The sequence below is a fragment of the Nipponia nippon genome, unplaced genomic scaffold, assembly GCF_047370975.1.
Source record: "Nipponia nippon isolate SJK-2023a ecotype South Korea unplaced genomic scaffold, ASM4737097v1 scaffold_4, whole genome shotgun sequence".
Taxonomy (NCBI): domain Eukaryota; kingdom Metazoa; phylum Chordata; class Aves; order Pelecaniformes; family Threskiornithidae; genus Nipponia; species Nipponia nippon.
In genome coordinates, this window is record NW_028262358.1 from 5,862,696 (window position 1) to 5,888,872 (window position 26,177).

Sequence of the window (26,177 nt, forward strand, 5' to 3'; positions counted from 1 at the left end):
TCTATAGCCTATGTCTGGAAGGAGCTGTTTCATTCAGAGCAGAAAGTTAATAATGCAACAATATTGCCTTCTAGGTCGTTTTACCTTCCTTGGCATGTTTGAGGCTAGCAGTGTATGAAGAAGGAGGGAAATTTATTGGTCATCGGATATTACCAGTCTCAGCAATTCGACCAGGTAAACTTTTTTCTCCATTGAGATGAACATTATGTAGTGAAAAGAAGCCGCAAGCCAGAATCCCAGTGCTGTAAATCAGCAGCCACTCTGCAGATTTATAGCAACTGGGGATTTGAGTAATCTATCTCAACTTTGGAAGGGAAAATACCGTATTTCACCAGAAATTTAGATTTGTAATGAACCAGGAAAACCAATAGAATTAAGCATCAGAGGCATGGTTGGCACTTACTGGTCTCCAGTGGATCAACTGCATGTTCACCATTTTATGCTAAGAAGTGCAATTGTATGTTTTTAAGAGGAAAGAGGGCAGCAACAGCCAATTTTGATGTCATCTTTGTAAGAATGGGAGATTGCTGGGAATGAAAGCAAAATATGCTCCTCCATTGTAATTTTTACATGCATGCAAGGACTGACCTATATGCAAGCTGTTGTATCTCTGCAAAACCTTTAAATCAACCCAAAATTACTTTCATCTTTATTGCTGAAAATTTAAAAAAAAAAAAAAAAATCACCAGTGGTCTCTTCCAAATCATATAATTATTTCTGTTATAATTAGTGGCCACTTAACTGAAAATTGTCTTGTGCAACAACTCAGCCCTTATTTTCCAGGCCAGAGACTTGTTAGAGATCATGTTTCAGAAAGATGCAGTGACATTGGCATTTTGAGCAAGAGAAGCGTTCGACTTCAGCGCCAGCTTTTCCAGTGAGGGGAGGGGAGGAAACTAAATTAGGGCAAGCATATGGGCCATAAACATGCTTCCAGCTTCACTCACACTGGAAAAGGAAGAATATGTGTACCTACCCTGTACCTTACTTAGTCAGGCCCAGCAGTAGCACAAAACTCACATATCCTTGTATCTAAACAGTTGTTGTCCATATTATTCCTGGAGATCTGATCTCAAGTAATGTATAAATCAGTCCCTTCTCTTATGGAAGGTGATGTCAGGGCTCTTCTAAGATGAGCTCCAAGTGGTTTTCCCTTAGCTGGTGAGGGTGGCATGGCCTCACTGCAAGCGCAAACAGGCTAGCCATGGGAGGTGGCTGCAGGGCACATCACTGCTCCAGGATTTCCTCACCAGTTGTCACTTCTCTTTCCCTTCCCCTTCCCTTGGCTGTGCATCCTTGGCCATTCTATTGTGCCAGCTCTGCCAATTTCCACACCTTTTTTATGAGCCAAATCATCTTATCAATCCAGCAGAAAACTCTCCACTGTTTTCTCTTAGCTTAATGGATATAATTGCCTCATGGAGGATCTGCTGAGCTCCAGAGGAAGATAGGTGACTGGAGAGGAGAAAGGGGGATGTGAAGGATTTCCCTCTTCTGGTGAAAGTGAACTCTTAGCACAGCTGATCCCCTTTCATGGCACTCATCCTTCACGCAGCACAGAGTCCATTCAGCAGAGCACTGAATCATGTACTTGCTTTTAAGCTTGTGCTTTTTAGAACAAAGGCCACTGTGATAAATCATACAAGGACTTTTGAGAGGTTTTACTCGCAGGCCTATCTTCTGTCCTTTTGACTCCAGTAATCATTAGTTTACAGCATGTGATGGAGAACAGCATGTTGGTTTTAGTTTGTGTACATGCTGAAAATTTGCTGGAGGAGCTTAAGGGAACTGAGAAAGCTTTGTAATACGTCATTTCTCTCTTTTCTGAGACATTATTGAAAACCATATCATACTGTCACACAAATGCACAGAATTACCATTATTCCCAAAGCAAGGATTTAACCATTACCTGGGGAGGGAGTTGTTCACATCATCCAAGTGAGGATCCCCCCAGATAAGTCCATCCTGCTTGTGACTTGTATCTTGACCCTACCCGTATGTGCGGCTCCTTAATCATGCCTTAGAAGAACAGCTTCAGCCACGGTGCAGGAGGCACCAACTTGTGAGGCAGAGGATGCAGCTTTGCAGCACTGTGATGCTTCCATCACTGTCTTTAAGCTGTCATTAGTATGTCTAACCTTACAGTGGGACATTTTGGGGAGCTAAACTGATGGAAGACTCTTTGCAGTTTCTGAAGGTTGCTTTTTCCAGAGTTTAGCTTGCTGAGCTGCCAATCTACAAAGTCAGAAAAGTGTCAGTGCACAAGAGAGGTGATGGTGGTAGGTGGCTGGGAGAAATGGTTTGGGGCTGCCCCATCTGTGGTGCCTTGCCATTAACTTGGCTAAGCTGCACTGTAATGTGTGCCCTTACTCTTACAAGTCAGCCAGCTTTCAAAACAGTCTGAAAATAGTCTTTTTTCAGATGTATTTCTAAGGTTGGTCACATGATAGGATCCATACACACACGCTTTGTAGATATAGTGCCACATTGTCTGGTTTTTTAATTAGATACTGTGTTGTCGATGGACTATTACATCTCAGTTTTACTTGGCTGTTCAGATTCCTGAGTATTACAAGGGTCACTTTTGAAAATTAAATAAGAGCTCTGAAACTAGAAAAAAAATCCAGCCAAAGGTAATGAAATAGAATGCATCAAAAGTTATATAAATGACAATTTTTAGCATTATTCACAGATGTAAAAATAAAGGGAAAATACTATTTTAAACTGCAGTGTCATGTGCCTTTCTAACAGTCCCTTGTCTGCATACTTAACTCTGAAACCCTTCAGGTAAATCTTTCCCTACCAGAAGTCCCTGGGGTTGCTTGCTCAGTTGGAGCCACGCTATAAATAACAAATGATAACACAATTACACTGGAAATGCCTGCGGAAGAGTTTATGCTCTGAACTGGTTGTTTCTCATTTTGCAGGCTATCACTACATCTGTTTGAGGAATGAGAGGAACCAACCTTTGACACTGCCAGCTCTCTTCGTGTACATAGAGGTCAAAGACTATGTACCTGATACGTATGCAGGTAATTCTGTGACATTTTCCGGCTGGCAAATATAGAGGTTAATTGAAACGCAAAATGAATGTGGTGCAGATGACTTGCCATGTTGGGATAACAGTCCTGTGAACAAACCTCTTCATCTGATGGATCATTACGTCTCATCACTCATATGAGATGGCCTGATTTACAGTGGCCTGTCTGAGGTTTAGTATTAGGGCCAACTCTTTTCTTTTCAGCAGACCTCGTATGACTCTAAAGCAGGAAGTACCCCAGGTATTTGCCATTGAAACATAAATGAAACTTTGCTTACACAACACAGTAGTATGTAATTGTTTCTTAAGCAAAGTGCCATACTTAATGCAGAGCATTGTTTTTTGGAATGGACTAAGCAAGCATAGGTTTAAAGACCATACTGTGCATCTTCAGTGAAAAACAGTATTCTGTGTAGCTATTTTGATTTTTTTTTTTTAAAACAGCATTTTTATTAATGCTCCTCTCTGCCTTGCGTGAAGCAGGATCCTAGTTGACTGATGCTCTAAGCTTTGAAAATCCATCATAAAACACTGTGCAGAAAATGCACATCCAGGAGACCCAAGCACAAACTCAAAGAGAGTTCGTGTGAGAGTATTTGTGCATGATGGTGTACTCCCCTCCACTGTTGTTTCTAGGACCTGGGAGTACCTATCAGCAGCAGATCTGTATGAAAAATACAGGCTCTTTCTTAACACCAGAGGAGCACTGGAACCATAACATAAGAGGTTTGAAACTGAACTATTTGCATTATTTCTAGATGTGATCGAGGCCTTATCCAATCCGATCAGATATGTAAACTTGATGGAGCAGAGAGCTAAGCAACTGGCTGCACTGACTCTGGAAGATGAAGAAGAGGTAAAGAAAGAGGTAAGGGAGGTTTCAGAATATCTGCAAATTATGTTATAGTATTTAAAAGCACCTACTTTGCTTAGAAGGACAAATATTGGAAGTCAATGAGAACTGTATGTGTTGATTACTTGAACACCTGTAAACATCTCACCTAGAATGAGACTAGGGTACCTTATAGCCGAGAAGCATTGCACTGTGCGTGTGGTTTCACCGAAGGCAGCATGTCGTGCATGCAGCAAGTTACTGTTCAGAGGTAAAGAGATTCCAAAAGCTGAATGAAAAACCATGTTATGTGTATGCTGATTTGCAACTTTGTTACATAGTAAATGAAATCTTCGTAAATTATTGCCTGTTGTTTTCTAGTGTGATGCTGAAGTTCCTCTTACAAAAAAAGATAACTCTGTATTAGTAGCTTTTCCTGAAAATATTACAGACTTTCCAGAATTTCAGGCTGTTTCTGGAGAGGTTATTCTGTTCAGAAACATTCGTGTATCTTGGATTATGATGTCTCTATACATTCTCTGTGAGCAATCGTACTCTGAAGAGACCCAGTATAATCATACAATAATTTAGATGGGAAGGGGCCTCTGGAGGTCAACTGATCCAACCCTTCATAGATCTTAGAGAGAGAGATGAAGAAGGAGGAGAGCCTAGAGAAAATAAATGTTCAGACCTATTCTAGCATAGCTGAAAACTACGGGAGCCACGTTTTCAGTTGTTAGGTATCTGTTTGGCTATATGTGGTTACCTACAGACTAACCTGTAAACCCTATTTTTCTGTATAATTGGAGGTGTTGTGCCTACAAATGCATAGATGTTATTTTGAGCATAATTGAGAGTACTGGCAGTTCAGCTTTGGTTTCTGATAAACTCTCTGCTCATTCAAATGTTCCGTCTCTCTGTTCCAGACATTGTCATTGGGGCGTCTTCTAGCAGCGTTTGAAAATATCAACCTTGTCTTTTAAAGATTGCTTGTGTCAGATGTTAGGCACATCATGTGAATCAAAAGGCACTCGGTACAGGTCTCTAGCGAAGACGGAGAAATGCTTTATAATCCTAAACTGCCCTCAGCTCTGGTACCTGTCGTCTTCAATTCTCAAATGTGCAAAGCCTCATTGAACTAGATTTTGTAACCAAGAATACATTCCCAAAGCAGACCAGATGAGTGAAAGTCATTACAATTCAGTGGCCAACAATTTACTCTTTGTGCAGTGTCACAAGTTCGACTGAATGAGGACACTGAAATGCTCAATAGTATCCTAGACATTTATCTGGGACGCTCTACACATGAGATTCTATTTTAATAGCAAAGTCTTTTTTTAACATAATCCTTTAAATACCTTAGAGGTCATTTTTACTTTTGAAAAAGTACAGATTTTCCTGGTCTGTACCGGCTTATTTGTTAGTTAAAAAATTCTGTCACAGAGTATCTTCTGAAGCAAATGGAAAGAAGGAAAGATGAATTGTAGCGCTCAGGTAGTGCTACCATATCTCAAGGAGCTTGAAAGCTCATAGGATAAAGGAGCTTGTTTTGGAATAGCAGACAAATATTTTTTAAAAGAAAACTGTAACGACTGTAGCGGTGCATTTGCTAAAAATGTGTAACCATTCAGTTAGATGCAGTAGCAAGGGACAGGTACATAATTGCCGCTTTAAGTGGCAATCTAAATACGCCATTGTTACCTTCTATTTATAAATGCCCATTCTGGGTAAGATATTTGGCAGCTGGGCTGTACTTGGAGATCTGGAATTGCCTGATCATGTTATGTGATGATAACGTTTTCTTCATCAGTCAGCAGGGCTGTTTTGTTCACTTACATTGGCCCACGAGAATCACATCAGTTAATGATTGCAAGTACGTTCACTGGCAACATAGCTAAATAAACCCAAGTATGTTTGCCAGAAATGTACACGTAAGTGCACCTGGATTCAATTTTCCTATGTACGGTTTCAAATTGAGACACTTTAAATGTTTGTGTGCAAAGCTGTGCTGTCTCCTAGCACAGATTCCACCTCCCCACTCCTCTTTCCCTCCCCTCACACACATTTATTTATCTGAGCTGGGTTCTAGCAGCTGTCACAGGAAAACTCAGGTTTTTTCTTTGCTACCTAGAAGTTTAAACTGCATCTCTGTAAGAAGTTCCCCAGACTTCTTGTAAAACAGTAGTCAAATAAGCTACCTAATAGTGCATTGTTTTGAACAAATAAATTAGCCTTTCTTTAGGTTTCAAATCACACTGCCTGTTAATTATTAGTGCAATAACATAAACAAAGAATGCCGAAGAACTGACAGAATTTACAGCATCTTTTCTGTATTTATTTGCAATGTTCCCATCATAAGCATAATGCGAATTCCTACCTTTAGCTTTCTGATCAGTACCTAACTCCCAGTTCTTGCTTTCCAGCCTGGCCTTAGAACAGCTATTTTTGCAGAATGGAGGCATTGTAATACCTGCAGTGTGGGTTTTGCACCTTTAACTGTACTTACCAGAATACATTGTAAATTTTTATGAGCATATAGGTAGCGAAGGTGGCCTTCTCTTCCCCTCTTTGGTGTCCTTTACAGACAGGAGGAATAAGCCGTGAAATTTGCAGCTGGGAGTTTCTTGGGATGAATTAGTCCCAGCTTAAAGCAGATTGATGTAACTAATTTGTATGTTTTCATCCCCACGGTCACAGGAGCAGAAGTGTGTAGGGGCCTAGGAAAAGCTAGCCAGAGTAAAATGCGTTTTGGCTGCGCCTGCTGGTGTAGCGTCGCTGGGGCTGCGTGTTAATTCCCACTGCAGAGTCAGGGAGCCGGGAGGCCTTGCTGGCTCGGTAATGTGTCTGACATGGAAGCAGCAGAGCGTCTGACCTGTTGTTTCTACCCATAAAACAGTGTTGAAATGGAAACTATTGTTTTGCATGCCTGGGTGTAAATCCAAATCTGTGTAATCACTCCAGTTGGCTGCTTTGGTTAAGTAAAATGTTTTTGATAGGGAAAGTAAACAAAAACATCTCTAGGAGAGCAGCTGCACTTAGCCTATCTGATATCACTATTTAAAATGAAAATTCAGGCATAATTTTTCAAATCCTCGTGATCACATCAAGTTACAGTAATGGAAATGGAGTTGATCTGACCCTTCTTACAGGGAGACCTTGCTTATGCTTGCTTATGCTTTGCCAAGGAGGATAGAAGCAAACTGACTTAAGAACTGCCCACCTAGTCTAACAGTGCAGCATGGAGGAGATCTCCCAACCCGAATACATTGCAGCTCCTTTTCCCTGTAGAAATAAAAATAGACCACACAGATACGTACCTGTATGGGTATGTATCTTTCTACTTAGTAAATATACTGTCTTGCAAAAGACATGGCAACATGTGGAATATAAACTATTTTCTGTGAATATTAAAACTATAAATTATAAGGCTGGATTACCTCATGTTTTAAAAAGAGCCTAAAATATTCTCCGCTGAGGAAAAAACATGTTTATTTTAGGATTCTGTGTGGTGAATTATGAGAAGAGAAAGTACTTTTTAATGAGATTAGATTGCTTGATGTAGTGAAAATTACTCTTTGTTCACTTCCTGATCCTGTCTCACATTTCTGCTTTACTTTCTGAAAACAGATGTTTTATGTCCAAAAGTGACAGGCGATGTTCATAGTTTCTTAACAAGCTGTGATGCAGCATTTTGCACCACATACAAACCTAGTCCCCCAAAAAAGGAGGGTAATACCCACTTTCCCATGCAGTGACTTTTGGGGCACAAACTTAGCAGATGTTAGGATTTCTAGCTTCATTTGTATTAAATGTTGATGATCTATGTAGCAAATATTGTCTCTATTAAACTAATGAATTGCACCCTGGGAGGCGTACATTTTAAGGAGAACTGAGGGGATAACCATGTCTGTGTGTGTTTGTCACAGCTACGGCTTTTGCCAGTCTCGTTGTTCTACTGTCATAAATGTTGGCTAGATCATGTTTGTCCTTATTTTATTGCAGTCATTCCTGCTTGATATAAATGAAGTTGTTGGCATTGGTTTTCAATTGCATCATGTTTCTGACTACAGTATCTCTCTCCTGTAATTTTGGTAGAAATAGGCTGTTAAGACAGAAATCCTTTTGCAATATACAGTATGTTGTCAGGGGCAAGATAAAGCAGATCAGTGGCAGGAGCAGCACAAAACAGATCAAAATGTATTTTGCCTCTATTGATGCAGTGCAGGCTGATATTTTGCAAGTGTGGGGTAATCAAGGAGAAAAAAACCAACTGTGGTATCCTGCCTCTGCATGTAATGTGATTACCATCAAAGAGTGAAATGGGAGCAGCTGAAGGAACGAATCCAAAACTACCCTGAGACACCATGGCAACTGGCCCCTCGCAGGGACAGCAGGAAGGCAGGCTTGGCCATTTCAAAATAAAAATTGCTTTGAATGGCCTTCTGTTTGTTGAGTGCTGGGGGCTTGCTTAAAACCTGGTGGTCACAAGGAAAATGATAAGATATTCAATGCGTAGTACAACGTATGCTGTAAGCCCGAGCCTTTAGGAAACTGGAGAGAAAGAAAAGATCGTGGAAAATGCTTAAATATTTGGATACCACAGATGTATTTATGCAGCAGGATGGAAGTACTGTTTACATACTATCCTTGGAGTGTAATTACAAGAATGTAAGATCTTGGGAATCAGAAGTATGTCTCTGTTCTGTAAGAACAGTGAATAATGATAGGGCTGTGTGTATCTATGAAATTTAAAAGTAATTTTGTGTACGCGTTTTGTTCACAGCAGGGATTTGAGTAGCATTTTCATGCCAGCTTCTACATTATTTCCAGAAAGGTTTTATGGCAGAGAACAATGCTTTTCAATAAAATACAGATTTCACATCTGGTGCAGCTAATATATACTGTACTGAAAAACGTCCCTGATGAGTTATATCTGCTTAAAATAAAATAACTTTTTCAGAATAATACATGCTCTATTTCTTCTTGAAATTTACCCTGCAAAAATGAACCACCTGGATTACCATGGTGCTTAAGGATATCTTTTGTTTGTTTGTTTTCTTTGAGAATGATTTATATATAACATTTCCAGAATTTTACATTTTAAAAAAGAGGCTAAACTAGACCTGCAAATAAATAATTTTAAGTCTGTTAGTTGGGAAGAGTGATGTAAATCATGATGTATTTTCAGATTGACCATGGAGATGCACCATCCGAAGCTAACAATGAACCTAGGCCAACACCAGCAGAAAATGGAGTAAATTACACTGCCTCTCTTACACCGAAACCAGCAACTCAGGTGGTCCATAGCCAACCAACACCAGGTAAAAAAAACAAACAAACAAACAAACAAAAAAAACCACCCACAAAAAAACCCAAAAAAACCCCAAAACAAAACCAAAGGAAAACAAAAAAAGTCTAGTCTTTTCAAAATAAATCTGGATAATAATTCTTCATGTGCTTTGCATTTAAAGAACAAAGGGGGGTGTGTGTGTGTGTGTTTGCTTGTTTGTTTTGTTTTTATAAAATAGGTGGAAATTTTCCCACTACTTCAGTATGCTGTTAGGCCCAGTCGTCCTCAAATAATCAATATCTTGTATTTAAGAGTTGCTTTTGTGGTGGAAGTTCATTACAAGCAAGAAAATTTGCTGAGGGTTTTTTTTTGCTGTTGTTGCAAGTGCAGGAATCTCTTTAAATTGTTTTTACAAATACACCTAATTTATGTGTGTAGTTACATCTTATTCCACACACAAAATACAGCCTTAGATACTTATATATTTTGTATTGACATATCTCCTATAACAAATGCTTCTTAAACCACAGGGTTTATAATTTTATGACTGCAGTCTTCATAGGCTTGATCTAACTGACTTCCAAGGGGCTGGATTCATCTTGTGTACAGAAATATTGCACTGACATCGTAATATAGGGCAGTTGTACTAACCGGCAGCCTAATACCACTTAAGTGACTTGTATGAGCAGTGTCAGTGAGTTCAATAACAGCCTCCTCAAAAGTAAAACAACAAAGCTCGGGCGGGTTTTTGGAAGGTTACCTTTTCGTGTTGGTTCACAGGATCGGTGGTGTTTTCCTTGTTGCTGCTCTTCTGCTCCAGAGATGTGTTTTCTCAAATGATTGATAAATGCCGTGTCAGTGTATGTCCTGTGTCACCTGCCATGTTTTAATATGCAATCAAGCGGCACAATAATGGCTGTTGTTTTAATCAGTCACCTCTTTTACCTCTAGGTTCAGTGAAAGCACCTGCAAAGACAGAAGATCTTATTCAGAGCGTCCTCACAGGTAATAAATACACAGTTTACACTGCACAAATGATACACTTCTTTGTCAAGAGAAACATATTTTTTTATGCAATAGGCCATCTGGCTTAGACATTTCTTTGAGTGATTAGGACTGCAGTAATTCACAGAAAATTTACATACCATCTTTTCTTCCTCAACTTTGAAGTTATTAAATGTTTGAGCACATGTTTCATGAGATCAGTATTGGGTGTCAACAGGGAATTTTTAAAAAAATATCCCATTGTTGTAGTTTCACAAGCACAACTGTCTAATGCAGACAAAAGACCAGCATTGTTATGAGAACAGAAGATAAATTTGCTCTGAATATTGTGAATAGTAGTGAAACTATTTTATCTTCATTAGCCTTGCAGTGTTCACATTGCTCCTTGTCGTGGTTTAACCCCAGCCAGCAACTAAGCACCACACAGTCGCTCACTCACTCCCCGGTGGTGGGATGGGGGAGAGGAATCAGAAGAGTAAAAGTGAGAAAACTCGTGGGTTGAGATAAAGACAGTTTAATAATTAAAGCAAAAGCCGTGCACGGAAGCCAAGCAAAACAAGGAATTCATTCGCTACTTCCCATCGGCAGGCAGGTGTTCAGCCACCTCCAGGAAAGCAGGGCTCCATCACGCATAACGGTTACTTCGGAAGACAAACGCCATCACTCCGAACGTCCCCCCCTTCCTTCTTGTTCCCCCAGCTTTATCTGCTGAGCATGACGCCATATGGTGTGGGATATCCCTGTGGTCAGTTGGGGTCAGCTGTCCCGGCTGTGTCCCCTCCCAGCTCCTTTGCACCCCCAGCTACTCGCTGGTGGGGTGGGGGGAGAAGCAGAAAAGGCCCTGACTCTGTGTAAGCACTGCTCAGCAGTTACCAAAACATCCCTGAGTTACCAGCACTGTTTCCAGCCCAAATCCAAACCATAGCCCCATACTATCTGCTATGAAGAAAATTAACTCTACCTCAGCCGAAACGAGCACGCTCCTACAAAACTGAAATTACCATTACATTAAGCAAACTGGTCTGTCGGTGAGAGCATGCCCTACTGTTCAATTGGGAATCATGTCCTCCAGCTTGGAGTTAGAGTTTAGATTGCAAATCTCATAACTCAGTTTATTTTATAGTCATTCTCCTACATTAGAACCCATTCCGTGTCCAAATCTTGTGTAGGCCTACATTTAGGTGTGGAAAACATATAAGACGTGAAATTCTGCATCTTGATTGCCTCTTATTCAGTGTCCTGCATGTGCAGTAGAAAGAGGCTGGCCTAGATTGTGGCAGTACCTGCTGGCTTCATACGGTCAGTCTGTTGTCTGGGAAGGGGTCTGCAGTCTGGCTTCCCCAGAGCTGTGACCCCAGATCATGCAAGTCATCATTCCCTCCAATCCTTTTTTTTTTTTTTAATTGCTGATGAGCTCGTGCAGGTCAGGCTAGCAGACCCTGAGCTCGAGCTGTGATCTGGGTTCACAGAGCAGGACATCCTTCATAGCTGCTGTTGGAGTGACAGCGCTGGCGGGCAGTTCTCAGCATTTAGCTACCAATCCTTTACTGGACTGGCAGCCAGATGGCCGTCACTCCTCTGATGCAGGGTCTCCATCAAGAGAGAAGTGAAGTCTCTCCCGAGATGGCCGTGATGATACCGGGACAGATGCCTCCAGCCAGTGCCCGGGTCAAGGCAGGAGAGCAGGCAGCTGAAGTGCTGATTGTGAAGGGGGTTTAGGCGTCAGCGTGTTATGTAGCCCATCTAGAGAGAAGGGAGACTTGAGGTGTTGGTACAGTGGGTACAAAAAGGTGGCCATATCTATGCAGGATCGTGTTTTTATATGTTGGGCTGATGGGAATCTTTTGCATTTGAAAGGGGTTGAGGAAAGAAAGAACATGGGTTTTATTTTACTACACATCTTGGTGTTCTTATTTCCAGATAAGTCTACTCAGTTAGTTTAAGCTAGCACATTTCACTTACCAGCAGTAAACAAGCATGCTTTGTTTCATTCCTGCTAATGGCAATTTTTGGGTTCTCTGATTGAAATCGTACGTCATTAGAAAACTGAAGTGTCTTTTGTTACTGTCGTTGTAGAAGTGGAAGCACAGACTATTGAGGAGCTAAAACAACAGAAGTCTTTTGTTAAGCTTCAGAAGAAGCACTACAAGGAAATGAAGGACCTTGTAAAGAGGCACCACAAGAAAACCACTGACCTTATCAAAGAGCACACTGCAAAGTATAATGAAATCCAGAACGACTACCTGCGACGAAGAGCAGTTTTAGAAAAAACAGCAAAAAGAGACAGTAAGAAAAGGTATGTTGAATGTAGCTTTCCTGTTCTTGGTATTGGAGATCTTTACTCAAGTCTTCTTTTATAGTAGACAATTAATATGGAGCTGACATTAGAGCACAGCAAAAAAATCAAAAGCAGCAAGATTCCTAGGTAAAATGAAGTCAGGGTCTTTGATAGGGAAATCATCAGAAAAAGACCTCTCCATGATGTGCTGCTTCTCTGCTAGAAGCCAGAGAAGTTGTTCACCATGTTATGCCTCTCTCCCTGCAAATGAGGGCACACAATATTTATCTTGGGACTTTCCCTAGACCGCTGGTATGGGTAGGTGACTCAGCTGTACTGGCAACAGCAGCCAGTGGTTAGTAGTGAGCTTAATCACAAACTATGAGAGGGGGCATCCCCTATGTACCGGGACAGTTCAGGAACCAGACTGCAGCGTGAAAGAACTCAAACCTATCTGGATAAAGTGTTTTACTTTTGTACTCAAGTCAACTGCGTTTTATCAGAGCACCTCATCTTCTCCCATGCTGACCTCCTTCAGGAGGAGTATCAGTTCAAACTTCAAATGTAGCTCCTTTTTCGAGCAAGGAGAAGTTGTTACAGCCAGCACACGTGGTCATCCTGCCCATATTAAGCAATTGGTTTACTCTGAGACACCACAGTGTGATGTCTGGTGGTGGAAGAGACCCAAGTGTCAAAACAGGAAAAAAACTTAGTCCTCTTTTCTGCTATTTATGGGTAAAACGGATATTCTGAATTTGGGGATGAAAAGCATTGTCTTCAAGTTAGAGCCCTGGAAAAATCTCATGCTAGAGTAGAAGGCATCAGATGTATAATTAGGTGAAAGAAACACCTGAAAGTTATTAACATCTGACTACTGTTTCAATGATGATTGATCCAGACCACTTGGGGGATCTCTTAATGATTGCTTGGCTTTGCCTCTGCATGCACATGCCTTCTGTGCTATGTCTCTTTCTAAATCTTGCATTGCCCTATCTCTTTGTGTGTGCTGATCTAATTTTTAAATTCTTTGTTTAGATAATAACAAAAAAGGAGAGTTGTATTTATCCTTATCAGTTTGAAATGCAAAGACTGTCATGACTCATTAATCTTTCCGCAATTATTGTCTTGTTCATATGGTAAGGAGCTATATGTTAATAAAGATCAACTCTTAACTCCTAGCAAAACATGCACACATAGGTACAATCAGTGTCTGATACTGTCACAGCTGAATGATGATCAGGTAGGGGTACCCTCCTAAATTTTTATTTCTCCCATTAACGCAGCATTTTCATTTTAAGATAATTTATTTTTTAAAGTAATTAGATAAGCACAAAAGTCCTTTAACTTTCACATAGACTTGATATAGCTGCAGTTGTTGAATATGAAGGCACTGAATGAACATTAAAAAAATTACTTGATAGTTTTTGGGAGGAGATCATCAGAGAAAAAGGCTGCAAGCATGCTCTGGCTGCTAACCTTGTTGATAGTACCTCTCATTCTAAGTGACTGGGATTCAGGCCATAACTTGTCCCTAGGAAGGAGCTTATTCATTTATGCCTGCCTGATGACAGAATGTCATTGGGCTTAATAAGAGCTTAACACTCAGAATATATCTATGTTCAGCTGGCCGTAACTGTTGCCAGTTTTCAGGCTTCTGGGTTCTATGCTTGAGTTTAACAAACTCCCTCAAAGACTGGTTGTCAGCTGCACACACAGTGGTATTTTAGCCACTGTATTTTCCATCATCAATGTGTGCGACAGATAGTGGCAGACAAAACAATGCCATGTTTCTTTTCTGTAGCATATTCTATTCAAATTTAAGCAGAAAAACAAACTGAATAAATGACTCATTTATCTTTGAGTAAAAAGGATTTTCTTTTTTCATTTCATTATGACCTGACCATAAATCATTCATGATAGGAGGCAATAAAACCCTGCAGTCTATTAGGTTGATCTGTCACAGTGATTTCAGAGATGTGAAGTTTTATGTGCAGATACAAAGAAATCTGAAGGTTAAAAATCTGAGATTGAATTTTAAAAAGGCAGGAAGAGATTTGTAGGGATTTTCAAAGTTGCAAGTATGTATTATCTCAAGCAGAAGACTTCTAATAGAATACTGCATCCCAAGGAAAAAGGTGATTTTTATCATTTTGAATTATTACTGAAGCTATTTGCCTGTAAATGCAAAATATAAATTACTACTTCATCGGGAGTCCCTGTATCAGGTTGCCATACAAATGTGTTGTCTCTTGTCGGAAGCAATCCATGTTTCATGCCCTTGTCTAAAATTGGGCCAAGATTCAGTAAAGCCATTGTCTATAGGAAGTTTAAAGTATTTATTTATACACATGCAGAAGTGTTTTGTTGGTGGTATTCTGAAGTTTCTTTAATGATTATGGCTGAAACACTAAAACACAGTCTTAGTATTTCAGCCAGCATTCAGAAATAGGCCTTATTTCTTTTTCCCAAAAATACAAGGGCAATGTCAGCTTTAAAATGTATAGTGTAATGGCATAATATGCTGACTTTAGTATTCATTAATGCTGTCTTCTGGCTCTGTATTTAAATTATCCTCACCTATCACACTGACACTGCTTAACCTCTTAGCAGAATATTCAAACACAATAAAAATACAAGAAATAAAAAGAGGCTACCTTGGTTCGTATCCTCAGACTGATGAAAGCAGCTTCACAGTATTTCAGTTGAAGTTACTCTAATTGACAGCAGCTGCAAACTTGAACCTGGGAGAGAAAAGGTAGGCAGCCAGTGTAGCAAGTTTTCTGCATTGTAATCTCTGCAAATTTCTGAGTAGCAAACTCATTTTTTCTCACAGTGTCGGCCCGCTCTGTTCAAGGCTTTGCTGTTTTTTCCATCTCATGCAGTGTTCCTGAGGTTTCCCAGGCAACTGATTTAACACCTGAGTACAGCAGTAAACACAGCAGTAGAGCAGGGACACAGCATAATTTATTTTTTTTATGTTTTTCTTGGGTTTAGTTTACTGCTGGCCTGAGAACGATACTGCTTTTGCTGCTTATTTTTCCCTTGAACACTTTAGTGTTGTCACGTCATGTCTCCTTTCACAATTACATCTATCCTTCCTTCTGTCTTAAGAAAGAAAAAAAACCCCAAAACTGTTCCTAAGTGTTGCTTTTTAGCTTCCTCACTATATTTTTCCTTTGCTCCTATGTGCTGCCTTTTTGAGGTTTACTCCCCCCTGGGCTGTTAACTTTCCTTCTAAAGTCAGCAGTCCATAGAGCACTTTCCTCTGTGTGTGCTATGCATGGCATTTCCTGAAGGGGGGAGAAAATACCAAATAAAGGGATGCTCCTACCATTTTAAGCATTTTCTAAATACAGATGTAAAGTTATGCTCTTAAATTTATTGCTAAGTGTATGTAAGAATGACTCGGTTTTCAACATACTTCGCATTCACCGTTTCTGCTGAGGACTGGGCAGCTTTGAAGTTCAAGTTTCACGTCTGGAAGTGGATAAACAAGTTCCATGGGCATCTGTTTATGGGAAATCTTGCAGTTGCATCTCTAGCTCATTTATACTAAGTCCAGTTCACACCACCGTAATGGGTTAGTAAAATGAGGTTTAAGAGCATTAGCCATCCCATTAATAAACTGCTAACGCTATTTTTTTCCTAAAAGATGAAATTATTGGACTTATTAGAATGAAAATAATCTTCTGGCCCGATATGTGGTGCTAAGAAACTTCTTAATGGGCTACATGTAACCAGCTGCCTTAAAAACAAGGTTTAAATATGGGGCAGAGCGTACATGCCTCGTGACTTAGACCTCAGTGGTGTGTGTATGTCTTTGCAGATCTGAAACAGGCAGCCCAGACCACAGTTCTTCAACTATTGAACAGGAATTAGCTGCGCTCGACTCTGAAATGACCCAGAAGCTAGTTGAGCTGAAGGAGAAGCAACAACAGCAGCTGCTAAATCTCCGACAGGAGCAGTATTACAGTGAAAAGTACCAGAAACGAGAGCACATTAAGCTGGTACGTTTGTTATGTTGTCTGCTTTTCTTTAGTGATCTCAGGGCGAGTAATGAAAGCAGCATGACATTGTAATTAAGTGGGGCTTCCTTTTACTTGGAGTCCATTTCAGAGCTTGATTTCCCTGTGGTCTGCTGCAACTTCAAGGGGTTTTTGTGTCACTTTGTCACTAACATTTCTAACGACTTGGAAGGCTTTTTGGATGGAAAGCAGAAAGGCAACAGGATTATTACTACTGCTAACACAGAGAGTCCTTACCTATAGTTACGTAAGTCTCAGTTTATTGCAGCTTTCGGATGATGTTCCCATTTTGTTCCGCCACTTTAAACGTACAACACTCAAGGAGGCAGGATTAGCTGGAAAATAAATGAAGACACCATGAAAATAAATAAATGAAAATGGATTCAAACATTCCCTGGGGCACAGAGTTGTGCCAAACAGTGTTGCTGTTGCAGATGAATGCTTTAAGGGGATGCAGGACATAATCTGTATATGATGAAGAAATATTTTGCGTCCATCGGTCCAAGCCAGCTTGTGTTTTTACAGCTGGAGTTTGGCTGAAAACTACAGCAAGATCATAGGCCCTCTGAGCTGAAATAGAGGAGCTTGGGCAGATGGCAGCTGATGCTGATGGATATTCTCAGGCAGAAAAGGACATTTTTAAAGGGTGTTACGGGAGTGCAAACTGTTTCTCAACTCCAGACAATCCTCTCTCTCAATTTTTTTCTATTATATGATGTTTTGCCTCATTACTGTTGGATGAAGCGATTTGTCTGCTCTGCCCTGCTGTCCAAAAAGAGCAGGTCGGAGGAGTAATATGTGTGGATATTGCTCAGCAAGGCCTTTTCACAAATTCATTCCCATGGATCACAGCCGGGTGCTGCAGTTCCCAAGCAGTGCCCTGTTTATCACCAGTTCTATGTGAATCGCTTCAGCGTTACCCAATGGGAGCCGCTCCAGTGTGGGCGCATGGATGCGGTTACCTGTGCTGCAGGGAGAGAGCCCACATTCAAGTACCAGTTGTTGGCTGCATCTCAGGGATTTTAATTTTTATGAAAACAAACCATTTTGGACCCACATAGTTGAGTTGATATTATAAGCTAACTCATTTCTCATTTCAAAATGGGAAATGGCATTTCTCAAAGCAAGGTTACATTTTCAGCATGGTCCAGTTAGGTAGTGTCAGGATAAATGCATATTTTAGCAGAGGACATTCAGACAGTTTTCCCTCTGAGCTGTGCAGGAGTTAATATTCCAATTAAAATCTGCCTTGCTGCCAAGAGACTCTTTCTGATGTCTTTCTTTTAGAGGACAGGCTATTGTCGGTATCTTTTTTCTTTTATCTAAGGAATGAAAAGCTGGATTAGACCGGCTAGGCATTATTATACATCCTCTGGTTCATCATCCTGAGGATGGTTTTACAGAATCAGACTTAAACTAGAGGGGGTGATCAAACCAAATTGGTCCCATTTCCCACTTTTATTCACCATTCATTGAACTTGCACACAAGCCCTGTCCATGTGTCCTCTCCTGGCAGCACCATCACCACAAGCATGCTTTTTATTAGCAGTTCCAAGCCAAATGAGACTGGACCCAGCACTGCACAGCAGATTTCAAACCAACGACTCGGATTTTTTGAATCCGTCATTCTGCGTTCAAAATGTAGGCTATGATTATCTATAATTAGCTTTCTTAGCTATCACGCATGAATTTTCAATATCCACCTGACCACCCTGAAATCCAAGCTGTTCATGTAATAATGCTCAATGCAAGAGGAGTGTTCTCAACACTCGCACGAAACCTTGAATATTCAGTGACACAGGAATTCAGTTTGTAATTTATATTGCGCAAATTCACTTTGTGACCATTTATGAATTATCGTAGGCATTTCAATTCCTAGCAAAGGTAAAATCTGCAAAATATATTTTGGATTTACATTTACTCTTCTGAAACTATATCACCTTGATGTACAGAGAAGTGGTAGTTTCTGTGTAAATTGGACATACACAAGTCTGGCTAGACTCCGCAAGTTAAGAATGCATTTATGCTAATAAGAATGTTTACTGGCTTTTGATCGTTGGTAATTAATCGGGGAATGGTGTAACACTTCCATGTCTGCTGCAGACTTTTGAGGAAACTTAGATGCATGTATGGTGTTTAGCTGAAAATACATATTTTTGTTTCTTGGGATTTTTTTTAGCTTATTCAGAAGTTGACAGATGTAGCAGAGGAGTGTCAGAACAGCCAGCTAAAGAAACTGAAAGAAACATGTGAAAAGTAAGGTGCTATTCCCCTTATAATTGATTACTACTCCTGTGTTGGTTTTGTTTAGATACGTTTTGAACTTGCCCTTATGTTTTATGCTTTAGAGAAAAGAAAGAATTGAAGAAAAAAATGGACAAGAAGAGGCAGGAGAAGATCACAGAAGCAAAGTCCAAGGATAAAAATCAAATGGAAGAGTAAGTATATCCCTAGATCCGCATCCTTATATGTTATGAGGAGACAAGATTTTTCACAACTGGAAAATCAAAGAAAGGTCTCAACTGTAAAGACAAGGCAGCTTTTAGTCAGACGAATACCTCACCAGAGCAGTGAGTCCTCCTTACTTCCGCTGATACTAATTTTGTTTCCTGGGACTAATCTAATCTCTTGTTCTGTGAGAATAGAGAGTCTGGGTCAGCGCAAAGGTGCTGATGTGTGGGTTGGGGACACGCCTGTGAGTGGCGTGATGGAGTGATTCACTGAGATGCTATTAATCCAGACACTATTCCTCTGAGTATAAATAGACTTAGTGGCTTCAGTTCCTGCAGGGTTTGATTTCACCTTAACTCAGATTTTTATTTGTGTTATCTTTTCTTCTTAACTCTGTTAAAGCTGCTCTCCGGAAGAGATAGCAGCAACACACTGGAAGGTTTGCTCTACTTCTGTGATAAATTCCCCTCAGATGCCGCGCTACTGATTCTCCTCCAGTGACAGTGGTATGCAGTGTGCAGTCACTTTGGGCGGAAGGGAGAGGAAAGCTGAGCTCTGAGGGTGCAGTTTTTGTGAACAGGGACAGGAATATTAATTTCGTTTATGCACCACCAGACAATACAAACTGTAGTTGTGCAAGTTGATTATATTCTTCCCAAGGGCACAGCATCTAGGTTTGTTTGTCCTCCTTCATTTGTTTTGGCAAGCAGCTCAAAAAGAAAATGGAGCATTTTAATCTTGCACTGTTTGCTGGAATATTCTTGTTACCAGTCTTTAGTAACATTTAAGGACTGTTAAAAATGCAGGAGGAACAAAAAAAAAAAAAAAGAAAAATTCAGAATATCTGAGTTTTACCAAGTAACAAAGACACAACTAGGTTTGGTTTTCTACAGGTAAAAAGGTTTATACAGGTTTTGGAGCCTCTCAACATAGTATCCATGTATTTGGTGACACTGAAAGAAGGTCACACACACAGAGTGAACCGCATCAGAAAATTTAAGAATTGTTATTACAGAATTTTAATGAACATCCTAGAAAAAAGATAACAAAATGAAAGTAATTGATTATGAATAAAGGGAGAAATACTTAATATGGTTAGAGCTGGTCAGAGGGCATGGAAGTCATATTAGAAAAAAAGTAGTCATTATGAAAATGTTAAAATCAATTGCAATAGGAAATGATTCGCTGAGAGGTTAATGAGACACTAGTGAGAGGGGCTCAGAAACAGACAAGTAGAAATTCTTTTTTGTTTTCCTTTTATTTTTTTTCCTCATTTTTCCCAAGGGCTTTCCTTTGCTAGGCTTTTCAAAGAGCCCTTGGGAAAGCTGAGATGGGAACTACATGGGAAACTCAGCTTTCCTCTGTCAAGTGACATAGTTTGTCCTCATTCTCGCGGTAGGACAGAGAGTAGCGAGACCTTCTGGTGTATCCCGTTCGAGTCATCCAGGCTAGGCTGTGTTTATTTAAAGCTTTTACACAAATTTGGGAAAGAATATTACACAGAGATAATACATTGTATTGTTACTTATTTTTTCTGATTCCTACATGCACCCAGGGATTGTGTAACTACCTAAAAACGTCAGATTTTAGTGCCACCTGAATAGATAGAAATTACCCTAATTAGGTTTTGGAGTACTGTCCTGAATCTGGTCAACTCAAGTATCCACAAATTGTTATTTTATGTGCATTTATCCTTTTGGGGGATCTCATCTTCAGCCTTTGACCAAAGATTACCTAATAACTATCTCACTGAGTCGCTTAAAGTTCAAGTATTTTCTCCAAGTTCAGCTTTATGTTGTTTGCATAGCAAAGCTGGGGACAGAAGTCAAGTCTGCCCTGCTCTTTGAGAAAGCTTTGCCATTCATTGCCTCTGAGATGTCACCAGCAGTATCTGCTTGCGGACAGAGACTATTTCTCTACCATACAATGTGCCACAATGTGGCAGTGTGCATCTACTGATGATCGTGCGCTCTCCTAGACTGACATTTGGGCCTTAAGGAACACCACCATCACTTTGAAGACGTGGCGGTACCCTGTGGGAAAAGCCTGTTGTGAAAGAGCAGGGGGTTTGTTGTGGTAGCTCATGGGGAAGTCTGAGCCCTTCGTACGATAAAGATGCAGCCTGTTACAAAAGGCACGTTCAGGAAGTGGATAAAAGTTAAGTAGGCAGATCCATACATTCAAAACACAGCCTTACTTATTCTGTAAGGAGTTGTGGTGGATTAAAAGATATTGGTGTGATCTTATTGACTACAGTAACTTGTTGATTGCTTCTCCCCAGAGAGAAGACTGAAATGATTCGATCATACATCCAGGAGGTGGTGCAGTACATAAAACGGGTATGTCAGGCCATATGTATATTTTTCATTTGGGGGGGGTAAAATGTCAGCTTTTGTATTTTAGTTCATATGAAACTGAAGATTCTAAGCTTCGGTATAAAGATTCTGCAAGTGCTGATTTTTAACAGATGCAGTGTAGACTTCTTTTCATATTCCAGTTAAAGGAAAACTGGAATTTCAGACAGATCCTGATTAATTGTTAGTCGGTGTTTAGGGGATGGTGCTAAGAGGGGCAGATTTTAATACAGTTATGATTTCATCTTTGAATATCCTGTGTTTAGTCATGGAAAATGTACCGATTTTTTTAATTGGCTTGCTGTCTCATGAATGCAAAGATTGCATAAGGAACTCTGAAAGTCAATAAACATTTAATTGCAGAGTACATTTTAACCTTAATTACATTTGTACAGTTACTGAAATGCAAAAAACGTTTTATGAGCTCTGTAAATACAAGTCAAAGAATTTCATTACAGGTATTAGCTTTTCTGAAGCTATAGGTCATTTACACTGGGCTGAAAGTATACACCGCAGTGTTTTGATATGTGAAATCACTATGAAACATATGCCGCTATTGAATTTTCTCTTAATTTCAGCGCAGAGATAGTTCAGTTCAAAAGTTGGCCCATTTTTGCTCACAGAGGCCTTGATTCAGGAAGCGACCTAAAGAATTAGCAAATAAAGTATGCTTAATTCCTGTTGGAGTCAGACACATATCTGAGTGCTTTATTAAATGAGGCCCAAAATTTATCAGCATGTTCATTCAGGACTCTGGTATGCAAATCCTCTTCTTCTGGGAACAGGGTCCATCTCGCACAGCTCATACGATAAAGCAAAATAATATGATTTTTAAAAATGCATTATACTTCTAATAGCATTAAAAGTCTACAGTAAGGCCTTTAGACATTTCTGATTCTAAATCCCATGTGTGAAATCTGAGATACATTGTCTGCATACAACTGTTAGAGCAGTTGTGCTCAGGGACGCTTGTGACAACGGTGTGTAAGTTTATATTAGAATTATTCATATTTTTGATGGTAGCATTTTAATTTTGATGGATGAAATATTTGTTGAGGAAGAGGTGGGAAAGTGAGGATGTGCAACCTCTGAAAAAAGATTCTCTGCTCTTTTCTTACAGCTAGAAGATGCTCAGAGTAAAAGACAGGAGAAACTTGTAGAAAAACACAAGGAGATTCGTCAGCAAATACTGGATGAAAAGCCTAAGGTAAAGAGTTTTTGAACTATGTTGTACTGCTAAAAAATGTCCTTCAGGAAAGAAGGTGTTCTTACGGCAGGTAGGCTGATATTTAAACATGAGAAAGTCCAGTCATAGCATCATAGCCATTGTCTCTAATATTCAGGATGAAAAAAGTCAAGTAGCAGCCTACTGTGGAGCACCACTTCAAGTCCAGATGTCATATAATGGGGTTTATTTTTTAGTACTCATATTGTTAAAAAGCTTCCAGTGTAAATGGTGCTTCTGACCAGCAGAGTGTGCCCTTCACTCTGCTGTGCTTTAGCAATACAAAAACAAAACACAGTTTACAGTGAAAAGAAAAAGAGATATCTTTTTAGCATGCTTGCCGCAGATATTTGTCATAATTGATGAGGATATATTTTTGTGGAAAACAATGAGTGTTTTCATAATATTAGTGCTTAATATTCTGCATTGCTTGCTGGATTTCCTCTATTTCATTTTGTGCACTGCACCTACATGTAACATTCTGAAACACCGTTTTTCATCCTAAAGATTGCGGGTTGACTCTTGCTCCTAGTGAAGCTGGTGGTAGTTTTGCTATTGACTTCAGTAGAGGATCTTCGGAGTCCTCCACTTGTACACGATTTTTCTGTCGGAAGACCTAGGTAGCTATATATAATCAGACTTCTGTACAGAGGGAGACTTGTTTTCAGCAGAGTTCTTATCCAAGTATGATTCTTCACAGCCCTTTGTGTCATGTCTGCATTCATTTTTTCTGCACTTGCTCAAATGTGTGTTGTAGGCTTCACTTTTCATTTCTTGTCTGTGTCCACAGTCCTAATGTTTCCATGTTTGTATTACAGCTTAAATTCTAGCATTGGGTGTCAGCTAATCACTGTTGTCATGTCATTTCTGTGAAATACCCAGAGAATAAATTAGGCTAAGGTCTGAATAGGAAGAAGTTTACAGTAGTTTGGAAAAAGAAAAACGTTTGCGCTTCTGATTTTCTTTTCATCTTTTAAAAATCATGTTTATAAATAAGCTGGAAGTTTTCGACATCAAGGGCATTTGGGTGTAAAGACTATACATAATATTATGTTTTATATTTGGTGCTGTAGGATCACGAGCTTCTCAGATGTGAACTAAGACGACTGGTATTTAAATGCTGGAATTTTAAATTTCAGAGAATAATCTGCTAGTACTTCTAATACTAGCTTTTCACAAATGCTTGGGCACTTGATTACTTCTCTGTGTCTGTGTCTTTTCTTCTTTTTTTCTTCATTTTTTTTACTGTATCGATTTGCTGAGAAGTAGCATAAAGCACTCAAAATTTGTCAGTAAGGACTTGGGTCGCATTTTGAAAGATTGTGCTGGCCCGGTAGTGGTAGACTCTTCCGTCAGCTGTCCACGTGCCAAGCATTAGGTCATGGCACAGAGCAGCTCCAGACTCCTTGTCTTCCCCTGCATCTGGCCATCAGTTAAAGCGCTGCAGTAATCAGCCCTCCTCAGTCAGCGCTCTCAATTTCTCCCGAGAAAACCCTCTGCAGTAATGTGCCTCACAGGGCCTGGCTGCAGTGGTGTTTTTTTTCCTTTCCCACATACTGAAATGGGCAGACTTCGCTGAATTTATGATGGTATGTGCCTCTTGCTGGCGTGAGAGGATTTAGGCAAAACATAATTACTCATGTTATTAAGTCTCTTTTTATGTTTTGCTTCATGTTCATATTTCATATCCATATTTGCTTCCTTAGTGGCAGGGTGTATGATATAAAATAGATCAAATGATTTCCCAGCTGAGAAGAACCAATGCATTTTATGCAAACAGCAGCCTTTCTAGGGGCAGCTTTTTCAACAGGGCTAGTCTCTCCTGCTTCAGCATTCAAACGCCCACTAGAATTTATGCTAGCTGTGTTAAAAGGATTTTCTGGCAGTATCAACTCAACTCCTAAACAAAGACTTTAATATATTAAGAGGGAAAGAATTTTTAGTATTTTTACCAATAATTCATTTGGAGACAGATTTGCCATCATCAGTCACTGTCATTTGGTTATTTATTACTGACTCGCAGTCTGTTGTGTTATGACTTTGTGCACAGAGCTCTCTCATAGCCAGGAAGAATATCGTTTCACGAAGTGTTGCCAGCACACTGCCACACCCATGAGGTTTTTTGGGCTTTTGGGTTTTGTTTTTTTTTTTTTGTTTTGTTTTTTTTCTTTTAAAGTATGAGTTTGCAGCTTCCTTTGTTGCAGTGTGTGTAGGTCACCAGAGGAAAATTTCCCTTAGGGTGCTGACATTTTAGACACAGCTTTAGAAACTGCACAAACTGGATGCAAATTAGTTCTCTGTACTGGAGGCAGAGGGCTTGCTTTTTATTTAAAATGTCTTGTGTTTAGATGAAAGTACTTAACTCAGAACTGATTTACACCCTTAAACTCTTCCTCTCCTTCATATATATCATTTCTTTTTAATGTGTGGATGTGAGACTGTTTTGCAGCTTTCATTTGCAGGTCTATTGTGTAATAAAAAGCTTTTTTTCTCATATAAGAGTTGGAGACTACTTCCTGAACTGATACTGGTAGGCAAAAGATTGGAAATAGTTCTTCAGCTTCTTGTGGTCCTGCTGAAAGCAGAGTAGGCATTGGCTTTAATGGGCCCAAAATGTCATACTGTGTGTAAGTAATGAGGATATCTTTATGACAAACTAATCTCTGATGCTGTAGAAACTAGAACTTGAGTATTATCATCAAATCTGTGTGTGTGTGTGTATGGAAACAGGCCAACCACTCCCACGAACATGTTTGGAAAAGGAGACTGTCACCTAATTAAGAAGTAAAATACTGACTGACTCTAGGTCAAAAAATTTCTAACTTGCCATTTGAGTGAAAGCACAGTAGAAACAAAATTCAAATGCTCTCATGCCACTGTCTTTTTCCTAACAGCATCATTGCCAAGCAAGGCCATATGTATTTTCTTTTCACTCCTTTTTTTTTTTTTTTCTTACATTATCTACTGGCAGCTTTATTATCAGCAACAGCTTGTATTTCTTTTCTCCCCCATTCTAATTCTTTGTCTCCTCCTCTTAGTCATTGATACACATTAAGCTTGTCCTGTCCTTATCTTTTTCCCCTTGGGCATCTCTTCTGCATGCTGTGGAGGCTGCTGTGGAAACACAGCTCTTTACGCCGCAGGACTGAATTCTGTATGTTAGAGCAGTGTGTGATTTTAGGTTCTCCACTACAGCATGTGTCTGGCACTCGTTATCTAAGCGCAGAGGAGTGCATCGAGGATGGGCATGGTCATTGCATCTCAATTTCTTTGTCCGTGACAGCTTGAGTACCAAATAAAACATAAATCAAGTGCATTTCCTTCCCCCCATCCTTGCCTCCAATTTCATTGTAATTACAAAAATCAATACACGTGAGACATGACAAGGAATTAATTATTTTTCTGAGAATCGACTCAGTTACAGTAAATAGACCCAGGCCTCCTCTAATTGAAATCAATGAGACTTTCGTTATTCATGCTCGTGGGTCAGAGTTACACTTAAATCTTAATATAATAGCTGAGACTCCTGTGCTCTTGCAGTCAGTTCCTGCTCCCAGACGAAGATGTAACTCGTGTGATCCCTCATTTTGTAGCCCATGTTTGTGTTTCTGCTCACACCTACTCTGCTGTTCACAACCCCAGCTTAGCCAAGGCCTGCCAGATGGTACGGGCTCCTG

At 39.9% G+C, this 26,177-nt stretch overlaps 1 protein-coding gene across 3 annotated transcripts in view; it reads left to right on the top strand.

Annotated features, from left to right (window-relative positions):
• The window catches only part of PLCB1 (phospholipase C beta 1), a 407,361-nt gene that overhangs the window by 321,863 nt on the left and 59,321 nt on the right, over window positions 1-26,177 (top strand). For all 3 annotated transcript variants that reach the window (XM_009476210.2, XM_087775450.1, XM_087775451.1), the window contains 11 exons: window positions 75-174; window positions 2,928-3,032; window positions 3,799-3,908; window positions 9,061-9,193; window positions 10,114-10,167; window positions 12,244-12,463; window positions 16,272-16,452; window positions 18,650-18,726; window positions 18,819-18,908; window positions 21,203-21,260; window positions 22,396-22,482. In XM_009476210.2, the coding sequence (XP_009474485.1) occupies window positions 75-174; window positions 2,928-3,032; window positions 3,799-3,908; window positions 9,061-9,193; window positions 10,114-10,167; window positions 12,244-12,463; window positions 16,272-16,452; window positions 18,650-18,726; window positions 18,819-18,908; window positions 21,203-21,260; window positions 22,396-22,482 (1,215 nt within the window). The remainder of the gene's footprint in view (window positions 1-74; window positions 175-2,927; window positions 3,033-3,798; window positions 3,909-9,060; window positions 9,194-10,113; window positions 10,168-12,243; window positions 12,464-16,271; window positions 16,453-18,649; window positions 18,727-18,818; window positions 18,909-21,202; window positions 21,261-22,395; window positions 22,483-26,177) is intronic.